General features: G+C 46.5%; 1 protein-coding gene across 8 annotated transcripts in view; it reads right to left on the bottom strand.

Moving 5' to 3' along the window:
• Window positions 1–15,089, bottom strand: part of FRY (FRY microtubule binding protein) — a 578,021-nt gene that overhangs the window by 324,409 nt on the left and 238,523 nt on the right. For 2 of the 8 annotated variants that reach the window (XM_068267041.1, XM_068267043.1), the window contains exon 1: window positions 13,147–13,727. The exons of the other annotated variants lie outside the window; for them this stretch is intronic. In XM_068267041.1, the coding sequence (XP_068123142.1) occupies window positions 13,147–13,216 (70 nt within the window). In that variant the 5' untranslated portion in view covers window positions 13,217–13,727. Of the gene's footprint in view, window positions 1–13,146; window positions 13,728–15,089 lie in introns of those variants that run through there. 8 annotated transcript variants of the gene reach the window in all.

The raw sequence follows: 15,089 nt of genomic DNA, 5'->3' as shown, positions 1-15,089 counted from the left end.
TCTGGCTGAACTCAATGGACATGTCTCTTTTCAACACAAATAACTATGTAACTATGTTGTAGAATTGCAGTAATATGCAGTAAGGACTTTGGATAGGGCACCTGCATCTATCAGCCTGGCCACCTGAATACCAACTGGGGTTTGCTTACATCATATCAAATAAGCCAAGGCTCGGGTGGGTTAAGTGCCCACTAACTGCACGCAGTTTCCCCATCTACCATTTCAGTTATTGCCATTGTCACAAGGAAAGGAAGAGATTCAGGACTCGGTCTATACAGTACAGCACTGTCAGACTCCTGTGGGAGCAGGGCAACCTCCCATTTCACACATTTCTGTTTCTGCCGGTCACAGATAACAACTTTCCCCACGTTTGAACTCGTCTGATCAGTGTAATCTAGCCCTTTCCCAGCACTGTGGTTGTCAGCGGTCCCATTTGCCGTCCTGCACTTTTTGGGAGTGAATATTGAGAATGGAAGCCGGCTGCAGTGCTTCCTGGATACAATCAGCATTTCACTTGTTGTGTAAGCTACTCTAAAGAGAGTGGAGGAACCTGCATTCCATCCATTAGAACAATATAACAATACTAGTGACCTTAGCCCATTTAAAAACATGCTAGGTCTGTCAGTAATCCGCCATGCGCGCACACGCCGCACGCGTCGCGCGCACACACACGACTGCCCCTTCTGGCCCCATCCTCCTCCGGCTCTTGGAAGTGTCTCTGCGTCTTGTCCCTGCACATGCGCAGTGCTAAAAAGCACTGACACACGGACAGATGCAGGGACACTTGCATATTATTAGGTAGGGTCAGTAAAAGACAGCTGTGATGCTCGGTGTGGACACACTGAGGCCAGCTGACAGTTAAACTGTAAGCGGTAATTGTTAATTCAACAGCTAACCTGACAGGAATCCTATATACTAACCAAATGTTGTACCCTGGGTGGGAGCTTATTGTGAGCGGCAGCTTAGTGCAGCAGTTGTGCTGTGCGTACAGACTATGGGAGCGGGGCTCTACGGTCGTTGTGATGGGCAATTCCTTTAAAGAGAAACTCCAACCAAAAATTGAACTTTATCCCAATCAGTAGCGGATACCCCCTTTTACATGAGAAATCTATTCCTTTTCACAAACAGACCATCAGGGGGCGCTGTATGTCTGATATTGTGGTGAAACCCCTCCCACAAGAAACTCTGAGGACCGTGGTACTCCGGGCAGTTTCCTGTCTGTGAACCTTGCTGCATTTTGGGAAATAGCGGTTTACAGCTGGTTCCAACTGCCAAAAAAGCATGCAGCAGCTATATCACCTGTCAACAGTAAAAATGTCACCATGTAATAAATGTCAGAATGTAAATCAGGGATTTAAAAGATTTTACAATGGGTAAACACTGACTACATCATTTATACATAATTATAGTAAAAATGAAACACTTTTTTTATTAAATTATTTTCACTGGAGTTCCTCTTTAAGAATTGGGGGTTTACTGTTTACAATAAAAAAGGCTCGAAAGAGGCAAAGGTAATCGGGCTCCTGGCATCAGTCAGAGGAAATCATTGGTCACATTAGCAGGAAGTCTCAAAGTCATGTGATCTAAAAAGCAACGGCACCAGGTAAAAACAGTGCTCACAAAAGGCTTATTACTTAAAGGAGGTAAAATAAAGGCTGCTATGCGTAGGGAGAAAAAAGGACATACTCATCTCTTCCCTCGCTCCCTGCCGTCGGCCCCCGCTCGGTTCCCACAGCTGCCAGTCCCAGCCGACTCTCCAGACCAGGACATACTGCGCTGCACATGCGCAGTATGTCCTATAATCTTCCCTTCTGCCGTCGCATCATGACGGCAGAAGAACGGACACTCCCCCGCCTCCTCCCTTCCCAGCGTGTGCGCTCCACAAATAAAGCTATCGTGACATGCTAGCTGGAGTTGCGCTGGGAGCGGTGATTTGGAGAGAGATTTGAGGGGGAGTAAGTTGCGATGGACGGGGGAAGTGGGCACTTTGTTATTGATAGTGCCCGCTTCCCCCATCCATCCCAACTCGCTCTCCCTCCGCTCTCTCTCCAAATCGCCTCTCCCAGCGCAACTCTAGCTGTGGTATCCTTTAAAAAGAGAGGCAACTTTTCTCAGCTTAGGGGAAGGGGGGGATTCAGGTTAAAGAGGCACTGATAGCCAAACTATGCCAGGAAAACAAAACACATTTGTAAGTAGTTAAATACTTGCTCTACTTACATAACAAATGTATTGCACTGGCCACGTTTTGATTGCAGTGACATTTTTATAGTAACATTCAGAGACTTCTGTTCGTGGCAGGGGCCATGTTGGCTCCCACAGGATGAAGCCAATCCTGATGTCAGTTCCTCCCTTACTTCGCTATGGCATCCCCACATCTCCCTTCAGCATTCCCCTCCTCCCAGCACTATTACTGAGCACAGCGGCGAGGAATAAAGGCAGCGCACACAGACTCACCTCATCATAGTTCCAGGCGTTGCAGTTCCCGTCTATAGTCTGCACTACCGCCAACAGTAGTGCAGAATGTATAGACGGGAACTAAACAGGTCCCCTCCAGTTACCCCAATTAAAGTGCGAGACCCCAGCTTTATGGCACATGGGCTGTCCTGGCTGTGCACCTCCTAGATCACGATTACATAGCCAGGAGCATTCTGCACATGTGCTGTTACAAGCCTTTAAAGGGGAACTGAAGAGAGAGGTATATGGCGGCTGCCATGTTTATTTCCTTTTAAGCAATACCAGTTACCTGGCAGCCCTGCTGATCCTCTGCCTCTAATACTATTAGCCATAGCCCCTAAACAAGCATGCAGCAGATCAGGTGTTTCAGACTTTAAAGTCAACTCTGACTAGCTGCATGCTAGTTTCTGGTGTTATTCAGATACTACTGCAGAGAAATAGACCAGCAGGGCTGCCAGGCAACTGGTATTGATTAAAAGGAAATAAATATGGCAGCCTCCGTATACATCTTACTTCAGTTCCCCTTTACGAACTGCTCGTGAACAGAATGCTCCCAGGTATGCAAGCACGATCGAGGAGGAGCACAGCCCAGACAGCTCATGCACCGCAGGGTGCCGGGTTGCGCACTTTTATTGGGGTGACAGCTGCAGGACAGAGGGGACCCGGAGGGACCTAAAAGACTACATGGGACTGGGAGATGCCCCAGGTAAGTAAAAAAAACTACTTTTTTCACAGCTCAGGTGTGCTATAATGCTGCTGAAGAAATAGTTACCGGCATTCTGCAGTCATGTGACTAGCAGTGCAGGGAGAAAACCTGACCTATGCAATTAACATTACACACAAATAATACCTTGCATGGCAGACATGTGATTGTGATCTCCAATCAGAGAGGTATAAATCAGTCACCTGACAAAATGTTTGTCCATGAGGTCTTCCAACAAGCAAGTACGGTAGCTCTATGCATGGTTAAACTACACTGCGATCTAGAATGCCTGTCCTTGTGCAGGAAATTGTATGTAAAGCTGCACAATTTTGACTGGAATGTCCAGAATTCAGAAGGGCCAATAAAATGTTATCCTCCCTGCATGTAAGACAGGTAGCACTTCACACATACCACAGCTAAGCTGCTCTATCCATAGAGTGATGGGGAACTGCAAGGACTGGAGCGATATGCAATACCGTTATTACAAAAAATCCTCAGTAGCTGCAAGCCAAAGAACTTAATTATACAATCTGTACCAGAGGGTTGTGTTATAATAATAGCATCTATTGTTGGATAACAGAAATGCCACATCTAATACCTAGTATAATACATCATATTTAACGCCCTGCCCCTGCTGAGTAATACAGCCCTGTAGCCTGTACCTCCTGCCTACAGCTATTTGTGTCCACTGAATAGAAGGGAAGTGTTTTTTTCCAGTTTTCTTTAAAGAAAAGCGTATTCTAAAACTGAGAAAAAAATTATTTTTAACCTCTCACACTACAAGCATTAACCCTCCTGGCGGTAAGAAAAATTCCGCCAGGAGGCAGCGCAGCAGTTTTTTTTTTTTTTAAATCATGTAGCGAGCCCAGGGCGCCGCAACGGATAGCGGCGATCGGGCGCGGGGCGGCGGCGATCGGTGTGCTGGCGCAGCTAGCAAAGTGCTAGCTGCATCCAGCAAAAAAAAAAAATATGTAAATCGGCCCAGCAGGGCCTGAGCGGCACCCTCCGGCGGCTTACCCCGTGTCACACACGGGGTTACCGCTAAGGAGGTTAAAGTATAATATAAAGTAACACGCTTAAAGTGAACCAGAGACGAAGCACCCTCATGTATTTACCATATATATCAGTGGGAACATTAGAGAAAACACGTAACCTGCTCTTTGTTTCATTCTTCACTGCTCAGTCTGCTTGTTATCAGCCCTGACAAAATCCCCCACTGAGCACTCAGTCTGGCTTTGCTCAGGAATCATTATAGCTGAGTCTGTCTTCTCAAGCCCAAGGCTGCCCCCTACTGGCTTTGCTTAGGAATCATTATAGCTGAGTCATTATAGCAGAGCCAGAAGAGGGTAGGCTTGGGCTTGGGAAGACATCAGAGAAGACAGACTCTGCTATAATGATTCCTGAGAAAAGCCAGACTGAATGCTCAGTTGGGGATTTTATCAGGGCTGCTAACGAGCAGGCTGAGCAGTGAAGGATGAAACAGAGAGCAGGGTAGGTGTTTTCTCTAATGTTCCCACTGATATGTATGGTAAAATACATGAGGGTGCTTCGTTTCTGGTTCACTTTAAGGAAAAGAAGGCTGCATCTGAGCAGCCATACAATGGTCACCCATTACATACTGCTATTTCCACTTCAGAGCCCTCCATGGTCCTCTGCTCTCCCTATGCAGCAAAATATGAAGTTACCCAGCTGGGGGCACATCTTCCCACTCACTGCTCCAATCCAAGGGGCGGGTGTAGAGTCACATGTCGGAGGGGGTGTGGCTCCTTCTGCAGCACCAACACACCTTGACTTGGGCGCAGCAAGTGTGGCCAATAAGGGAAGGCTTTAGTATCCAGAGCCTTCCCTCTCCATAGGTCAGTATCTTTTTTTATTTCAATTTACATTGGCTTTAAAAAGGGATTTTATTGGTAAGGTGTGAAAATATCACCTAGTAGGAAAACTCAGGAGAAAAAAATTGCATATTGGCCAATCTATCCCTCACTTCAGGTATGCATAGAAAACATGTGACATCACTCTCCCACAATGCTCTTGTGAGGCTGACCTTGAAAGACTACCTTAGTCAGAGCCACCTTGTGGAAGGTGAAAAAGCATCGTCACTATGTGATATCCAATTCATTCACATCATTTATACTAGTTTGCAGCTTGTGGGTCTGACCATGGCAGCTTCCATCAGACAGACTGTCCATGGTCACTCAGATGCAGTGCTGCACAAGTAATATATGGCAAAACCTGAGAGATAAGAGCCCAGCAGACAGTCACAAACAGATTATTAGATTTTGTGGGCTGACCCTGTGGAGGGTTTCTGGCAGTAGCTGATGCTCTATAGCAGCACGTCATTGTAAATGGAATCTCGAGCAGCACTTTCACAATGGCTGAAGTGAAATGGGCCGATTTCCCAAATAAGTTACAAACAGTGAAATACAACCTGCATCCAAGGTGAAAAACTAATGAGAAAAATAATTGTCCCTATCCTCCTTCTCCTAAAAATGACTTTTTTTTTAAGATATCTCACAGTTTTATATTTAAATCTAGTTTTTAAGTTTTTACTGTTTCATGGTCTCTGCTCAATGACACCTTCATTGAAGTATGCTAGAGCTCAAATCTATGACTTATTGACAGGAAAGTATTTTATGGCTGTAATTACTTGTCAGTGAGGGTTATGCCATTGTCTGACCCAGGCCTAACTGGTCCCACCCCAGACAGAAACAGTCACTTGCATACCCAATGTTTAACTCCTCCAGGCAGAGAAAGAGAAAAAAAAAAAAAAAAGGAACAAAGCCTAGGTATTTGTGTGCTTGGTACTATAAATACACATGTCTATCTCATCATGTCACCTCGGTTGTCCTTTAAGAGGTACTTTAGCCAGGATTCAATTTAATCCCAATTACTAACCGGTACCCCATCTTCCAAAAGAAAGCTTTACCTTTCCGCAAGTGGATCATCGGGGACTTCTATATTTCTGATATTGAGGAGAAACTCCTCCCACAGTGTGATGTCACGGCCAGTTTCCTGTGTGTGAGCCTTGATGCATTGTGGGAAATAAATGGCAGTTTCCAACTGCCAAGTAAGCAGTATCTTCCTCTGTGCATATCTATATATAGCCTATCACATTGTAAGTGGGCGCGTTTATAAATGGCAGTTGGCACTGTCCGGCTTTTTTCTTGACTGCCAGCAGTAAAGCTGGCCACTAACGGTCCAATTTCTAGCGAAAAATCGTTCGAGCGATCAGAAATTCTGATCGGATTGGTTGTAAATAATCTCCATTGGTGGACACAATCGATTATGAACGAGTGAAAAAAAAAATGTCGCCCGAATGAATTTTCGTCGAACGAAAATTTGGATTTTCTTGGTGGTCGTGATAGATAGGAAGCAAAGATTGGTTAGTTGATGGTGTAGTGAACGATTTTTCGCCCGATCAGAATTTCTGATCGCTCGAACGATTTTTCGCTAGAAATTGGACAGTTAGTGGCCACCTTAACCACTTGAGGACCCAGCCTTTACCCCCCTTAAGGACCAGCGCTGTTTTTTATGATCTGTGCTGGGTGGGCTCTGAAGCCCCCAGCACAGATCAGGTTGCAGGCAGAGCAATCAGATCACCCCCCTTTTTCCCCCCTATGGGGATGATGTGTAGGGGGGGTCTGATCGCTCCTGCCTGCCTGAGAGTTGCGGAGGGGGGGAGCACCTCAAAGCCCCCCTCCCCGGTGAAATCCCCCCCCCTTCCTCTCCTACCTCTCCCCCCTGGTGATCGGGGCTGCACAGGACGCTATCCGTCCTGTGCAGCCTGTGACAGGCTGTCCTCTGTCACATGGCGGCGATCCCCGGCCGCTGATTGGCCGGGGATCGCCGATCTGCCTTACGGCGCTGCTGTAGCAGCAGCGCCGTTTAATGTAAACAAAGGAGACAAACGTCTCCTGCGTTCATTTAGTCTGCGGCTCGCAGGCTATTCACGGAGAGCCGCTCCGTGATTTAACAGGAAACGGTCGCTCGCGCGAGCGGCCTTTCCTGATTAATTAGGGGAGCACCTGGCGACGCAGATGTGCGTCGCTGGTCCTCCAGCTACCACTTTGCCGCCGCAAGGTATGAGTGTGCGGTCGGCAAGTGGTTAAAGACGATTACCTGCAAGCTCATAATTGATCAACCAACATGAACGAATTACATGGCAAATAATCATCCCCCCCCACTGTCATCTTTCAGTAAAGTTCTTCTTTAGTTCTGAGCAAACAATCACCCAGTCCCTTCCACAGCTCCTTTGCCATGATTGGAACAGTCTGACAGGCTACGAGTGCCCATTTTTCTGCCACTCAGCTAGTGCAAGTGTGGAAAATACAGGTTTTCTTCAATTATGCAGCTACCAGACCAGAAGTGGAATTTCACTGTAAAGGAACAATTAGGAATGGTCAGTAGGATGAAAATAATTCCAGGTTGATGTAGGATTATGCAAATTCTGTATACAAATGTATACAGCATGAGAATAGACCCCATTCTACCTTGGCGGGATTTGATTGGTCCATTTTCAAGCTGCATACATCCTGCATCAACTCAAAATGATTTGCATCTCACTGACAATAGCTCTATTCTTCAGAATAAATAAGTCTACACTTTTACAATCCAGACATTGTGTACTAAAATGAGAATTATATCACTGCTTGGCAATCAGAAGTATAGAGCTTAGATTGCTCTCTGATAAAATAATTAACAGATGTTTTGACTGATGTTGCCCTTCGGGTATTGGCACCTGGGGCACATCACTGGGCTGATGGTGCACAGACGCGAGTTAGCTGTGTAGCCAACGATGCGCTGTGTTGCAGGGAGGCGGAGGGGCAACGCAGAGGTGCGTGTGTAAAGTCACGCGGCAGGTGGGAGCTGGCAGTCGCTTGGCCAAGTTGATCCACCTGGCGATTTGCTTGCAGAGTGGCGGTCCCTGTACACATGTATGATTATCATTTGAGGCGGTAAAACTGGTCAGTGATTGGCAAATCATAATTGAAAAGGTGTACCAGGCATTAGGCTGGGGTCACTTTGCACCAGATACACAACGGTGCATTCAAGCGGCTTAGGATATGCTGTGGTCAGTTGCCTTAATCACATACTCAATGTTGTACATCCGGTCTCCTGCTGCCGCCGCCACCCGTCGGTACAAGCTGCTGCCATCACATTTGGTTTCATTTGAAGTCTGATCTGTATAGCAGCACTTCTCCCTGCAGTGGACCAGAGTGGCAGTGGCGATGGACGCAAAGTGACCGAAGACAAGTTCGTGAAGATAGGGGAGTAAAGCGGCAAAACGTACACGCAGCTACCGGCCTAGTGAGAATGGAGATATTGCTTGCTTGGCAGTTGGGTAAAGCTGCTATTTCCCACAATGCAACAAGGTTCACAGACAGGAAACTGCCAGGACCATTGTCATGACATCACACAGTGGGAGGGGCTTCACCACAATATCAGCCACACAGACCCCCCTGATGAAAGGTGAAGATTTCTTGTGGGGAAGGAGGTATCAGCTACTGACTGTGATGATGTTCAACCCTGAGTCCTTATAGTTTCTCTTAGGCCCCGATCATAATTGCGGTTCGAGTCCGCAAGTGTCCGGGGGCCGCAAAGAGACCGTACGGGTCTCTGCGGTGGCCACAAGTTGCGGATCCGGAATGTATCTGTTCCGGCTACAATAAAGTAGCCGAAACTAGATACATTGCAGTGCCAGAAAGGCACCGCAAGCATGGGGGATACCGGCGTGTAGTCCGGGCCCCCCAAGTGGCAAGCATCCGGTCCTATTGCCAGTGTGATGAGAAACATCCGTTTCTCATTGCACAGCATGGCCGCATGTTCGGGTCAGGATCTGGCCCGGGTACGTGGGCCGGATGACCGGACCCGAAAAATAGCGCATGTTGGAAGAGTGTCCGGAGTCCGGATCCAATCCGGCTCCGTTCTGTACGGAACGGATGCATGTGTACGTCTGCATAGACTTTGCATTGCTATGCGGAACGTACATTCCATTTGTACAGTATATGGTCCGGATCCGATCAGGCGAATCCAGACAGCGAACGCTAATGTGAACCAGGCCTTAAAGTAACAACTATACGAATTGCATTATTATATGACCATCATGTATTCATACAGTGCTGACAGTACACTGTGCATATTCATGTCACGGTCTTCATTTAGAGGGGGCTCACAATCCAATGTCCCTACCATTTTCATAGTCTTATATGTCACAGTCCGGTCTTATGGAAACACACATATCCAGTGAGAATTCACACAAGACCTGTCCTCTGAATCTGGGACGCTGAAAGACAAGTCATTCAACCACCGCGCTTCCACACTATATTCATTCCTGCACACAGTCTCCTTTCCTCACACACAGCTGAGATGCCGCACAATGTAAACAAGTCACGTCAGGCAAAGACATACAGCAGCACAAACAGCAGTGAAGTCCACAGCATGTTAACACTCAGCAACCAATCAGATTCCTGTGTGTACTGTAGTTCAATCTCCCAAGGCATTATTTCTAAGTGGTCGCTATGGGTCACTGCTCTCTGGACATGAGCCGTCCTTCACAATGCAGTACTGGGACAGCACAACGATTTACTAAACAGAACCACCTAAGTCATCATGACATCATAGCTATCACAGCAGGACACAGGCGCTATTGAGCAAATTTAGCATCATTAGCCTTCATCAGTGAACGGTATTGCACTTCTCCTTAATAAGAAATGCCAAAATATGGATTTAATCCCAAGCTGTTGTGTATGGAGAGATGAATGGACAGTGGTCTTGCTACAATGAGGAATACATCATCTTACAGCCATGTCTTCCACTGCATTGTCAACAAAGCTGGGTGAGCTGATTGGCTCCTTGCATTTCAAGCAGGGTTGATTTTAATGGGCAGCTCCAGCCTGACAAACTACAGTGCGCAATAACTGCTACATACCTGAACTTGTAGTTCCTAAAGGTTGGTGGGGGGGAATAGTAGGTCAAATTGATCATTGTATATACAAACCCGTTCTAGGGAAATCTTCGCTGGCACCTTAAAATACAACTGTAAGGAGAGGTATATGGAGGCTGTCATATTTATTTCCTTTTAAACAATACCAGTTGCCTGGAAGCCCTGCTGATCATCTGCCTCTAATACATTTAGCCATAGGCTTTATAAATACAATAAATAAATAAATAGACCCTGAACAAGCATGTAGATCAGAAGCTCTGAATGAAGTATGACGATTAGCTGCATTCTTGTTTCAGGTGTGTGATTCAGACACTACTGATGCGTGAAAGATCAGCAGGATGCCAGGCAATTAGTATTGTTTAAAAGGAAATAAATATAGTAGCCACCATATCCCTGTCACTTCAGGTCTCCTTTAAAGGGAACCTAAAGGGAGTCTTCCATAATCATTTCCTTTTAAGCAATATCAGTTGCCTGACTATCCTGCTGATCTCTTTGGCTGCAATTGTGTCTGAATCACACACCTGAAACAAGCAAGCAGCTAATTCAGTCAGACTTCAGTCAGAGCACCTGATCTGCGTGTTTGTTCAGGGACTGTGGCTAAAACTATTTAAGACAGAGGATCAGCAGGACAGCGAGGCGATATGCAGTGTTTATAAGGAAATAAATATGGTAGCCACCATATACCTCTCACTTCAGGTGTCCTTTAAGGCCCTTTTGATCTATTCACCTGGCCTATGAGCAATGCAGATGTTTAAACTCCAGGTATTTATATTAAAACCATCCCAGAAGGCAGATAAAGTCGCTGTGATGGGTTGGTGCATTTTGTCCCTTGTCTTATGGGCAATAAAATGTAATGCCAGCATGAACACGAAACATTGGTCGCCATTCAAGGGATATTATTAGCTCTCTGTTCATCGCCAATGGGAACGCAGGCTTGCAGGAGCCTCGAAGGACTGTATGCACCATTAAATATAATAAAGTACTCGGAGAGTGCTGAGTAGCTGTACCACACCCCCTGTGGGACATTTTACAGGTATAAAATTGAACATCAGCGTCATAACAGGTTATTGTAGTGCCAGGTAGTAAAATCCTTTCTGTGATCCAGTACGACAGTTCAGGTATATAGGACGGCATTTGCAGACTGCAGCTGTGTACTTCTCTATAGAATGATCGGTCGATGGAAGGGGGCATCGGCACACACTGCCATTTCTCTAATATTCATGCACACATGCATAGAAGTCTTTGGTAGACTATCGCAACAGATCGTACAAATGCCTGCACAGGTGCATGCTAATCAGACAGAGGTTTAAAGGCCTGTCCACGGCAACCATTGTTTTGCTAGAGCGTTTCAGGCACTTGTCTAATCTCCGAACAGTCGCCAATACTGATAATCACAAGAGCATACCTGCCTAGCTCAGCCAAGCAATACCTACATTTCTATAAAGGAATGGGGGAGGGGAGATTAAGAGACCGCTCACCGTGAGAGAAAATAGCATTCGTGTACCAAAATCCAACCTAAAGGATCACAATTTCCCCCATGTGGCCGCTCTGACTTGCTAGGCGACAGTACAGTCCAATCAGGGAATGATTGTCTGTTAAAAGGGTCAGATCAGGTGACACACCATACATGGCCTGTGTGCAGCTCTATAGCTTTCTGTTATGCCTAAAAATAAAAAAAAAAACATTTGGATGACCTCACTTGTGATCCTGTGTAAAGAGAACCAGTTAGTGGTCTCTAAGGACAGGTCTGAGAAATGCGGAGGTAAATCAATAGAGTATTATTATTAGTGCAGAGTATACTGTCTTGTCCCTTAACTGTCCCTCAGAGGGGCGCACAATCTAATCCCTACCATAGTCCTATGTCTATGTATGTACTGTGTAGTAGTGCATATATCATCCTCTAGGGCCAATTTAAGAGGGAAGCCAATTAGCACATCTGTATGTTTTTGGAATGTGGGAGGAAATTGGAGTGCCCAGAAGAAACCCACATAGATACAGGGAAAGTTCAAACTCCATGCAGATAGTACCCTGGCTGGTATTTGAACTGGGAACCAAGTGCTGCAAGGCGAGAGTGCTGATCACTACACCACACAGTATGCCACTTGTTTTCTTTCTTGGCAATATTACATTTGCTAAGAAAATTGCCTTTATAGCAGTGAGCGTAGTTAATACGCCCCCCATATAACGCGGGCTGTTAACACCAATATTGTGAAAAGCAGCGGATGCACCTGAAAGTTCAACAATAAAGCAGCATGCAAAATGCAGGCTCTGATAGCTATTACCTGAAGCCAGATTGGCCAGCGAGGGCCACTGCACTTTGCATCCAATCATTGCTGTATGTGCTGCTGCTCTCATTATTAAATAAATACGGCATGCCAAGCCTGACACAGCATTATCAGTCAGTGCCCAGCTACAGCTGCTGTAATAGATTATGCACAGACATTACGGCACAGTCTGGAGACACAGACACATGTACTGCACAGGTTACAAAAGCATACCAGTGCATCCATTGGGTCCCCCACAAAATTAGCCTAAAAGCTAAATACCCATGTGAAGGTGGATCGGGGGATCAGCAGCGAACAACCAGCGATTGTTCCCCCATCCACTTTCAGTACCATGGTAACAAAACATTGTTTCAATAATTGTTTAAACGACTGTGGTAAACTGTCTGTGTCGGTCAATGGGCATCTGAACGATCGTTGTTCAACGAGCTGACAGGATGGTACCAATCGCTGCTAAACATCATTTCATTTTGAATGTTACACAATATCACGAAAAACGATAATCACAAAAACGATCACCCATCGCAAAGAAGTCGCTGCAAAAATTGTGTCGGGGGTTTGGACCCAATATGGTATGGACATAAAACGATGACCATAGTAGACGATGACCATAGTAGACGATGCTTCTCTGAGGGACACTTAGGGACATGAGGAACTCTGAAACACTGCAGAAAATGTCAGCCCTTATTAACTGCATAATCCTAATAAATAATATTGCACAGCCCCACAAAAATGCCACAGCATGTATTGCACACAGTACTCACTATTGCTCCAGGATTTCAGTAAATATTTGATACTGATCTCAAAGAAGCCCGAGTCCTGTTGGCTGGCCATGTCTTCTGCAGGTGGCTGTATGTATGGGCAGGAGAAGGGTGACAGCAGCAGCCTGCTGTGATGCAAACTATAGAGGTCAGCAGAGGAAATGAAGTCTGCAGCTCAGCTCTCCTTCCTGCTAGCTATTCCCTCATTAAAAAGGCATGAGATGCTCGTCCTCTGCTCCTCCTTCACCCTCCTGCGATATGGCTTCTTCTTCACTGCAGGCTTCCCAATGGCTGCATCCAGCCTGCCAGGCTACACATCAGCGCTTCTCATCTTTCAAGACACCTTTTGTTAGCATGTGTGCGAGGAGGATGGGAATGGCTCCTTGCAGCAGCGCTGTGTGTGGAGGAAGGCAGGCTGCTATTCATGTGAATAGAAGGCTGCTCGGCTCCTGGCTGCTGCTGCGGTGCCGGGCATTCCCCGGACAGGCTCTGTGCATGTTCCTCCCCGGCCACAATAATACACGCAGCAGACTGCTTCTATACAACTACATCATGCTGCAGTAAGGCGCAGCTGCACCCATAGATCTGCTGCTGCTGCCAGTGACGTCCAAATAAAGCCATCAGTCAGCACAGTCGCAGAAGGGGAAGCACTTGGCTTTCTCCTCTCATTTGCCAGCTACTGTAAACACATTACATTTCCCGGTCTCTGATAAGCCTCTCTTCTGATGATGGGGAGGAGGATGCCCACCTTGTGCTGGAGGAGAAGAGGCTGCTAAGGTGCCCACTAATGATCCAATCTATTTTTTGTGTGTCCAATCTTACCATTTCTGTGTAATATGAGGAACTACCTAAGCAGTGGCGTAGCTAAGGAGCTGTGGGCCCCTATGCAAGTTTTACAATGGGGCCCCGCACTTTATACATACCAATTGATACAATCTGCCAAGAACAACCACAGTGTCAGAGGTGCAAGAAGGGGATGGGGAACAGTTTGTTAATGAATACCACTATTCAAAGTATCTCTATAAGATATTACTATGAGTATAGGACCAATAAAGAGCTAATACTGTAGTTGTGGGAGGGCCCTTTGGGGCCCCTCTGGCCCAAGGGCCCGATGCGGCCGCTACCTCTGCACCCCCTATTGCTACGCCCCTGTACCTAAGGTATTAAAGCCATGTAATTTGTACAGCACCATGGAATAGGTTGGCGCTGTAAAAATCAATGATAATAAAAAACAAACAGATACTTACCTAGTTACCTAAGGAGAGGGAGGTTCTGGGTCCTATAGAGCCTTCCCGTTCCTCTAATGGTCCCCTTATTCCAAGCTGTGGGAGGATTCGGAAGTCTTCCGGAGTCTGAGTGCTCCTGAAGACGGTTGGCACTGTATTGCATATGCGTGAGCCCGCGAGTGTGCTCGCACAGGCGCAGGACGGAGTCGCCTGTCTTAGGGTGCACTCGGGCTTCTGAAGCCTCCCGCAGCGGCACAGAGCAGTATTCGACCAATTGGGTACAGCTAACGGCAGTGGTGTAGCTAAGGAGCTATGGGCCCGGTGCAAGTTTGACATGCGCCCCCCCAAGCACTCTATGCATAACAATTGATATGACGCACCAAAAATCTGCCAAGGATTTCCACAGTGTCAGAGGTGCAAGAAGGGAATGGGGAACAGTTTGATTACTATTATTCAATGCAATGCATTACTATTATTCAATGCATCTACATAAGTGTTTATTTCCAGCACACTGGGCCAGTAGAGAGCTAATACTGTGCTTGAGGGAGGGCCCCTCTGACCCAAGGGCCCCAATGCGGTCGCTACCTCTGCAACCCCTATTGCTACGCCCCTGGCTAATGGGGGTGACAGTGATGGAAAGACTTGAGGCCCTTTTCCAATAAAAAAAAAAGACCCCGAAACATTGCACAGGAGTGCATTCTGCAATATTCTGAGGAAGGG

This window comes from Hyperolius riggenbachi, chromosome 2 (genome assembly GCF_040937935.1).
Source record: "Hyperolius riggenbachi isolate aHypRig1 chromosome 2, aHypRig1.pri, whole genome shotgun sequence".
NCBI lineage: Eukaryota > Metazoa > Chordata > Amphibia > Anura > Hyperoliidae > Hyperolius > Hyperolius riggenbachi.
Note: the sequence above shows the minus strand (reverse complement) of the source record. Positions and strands in the feature narration are given on the sequence as shown.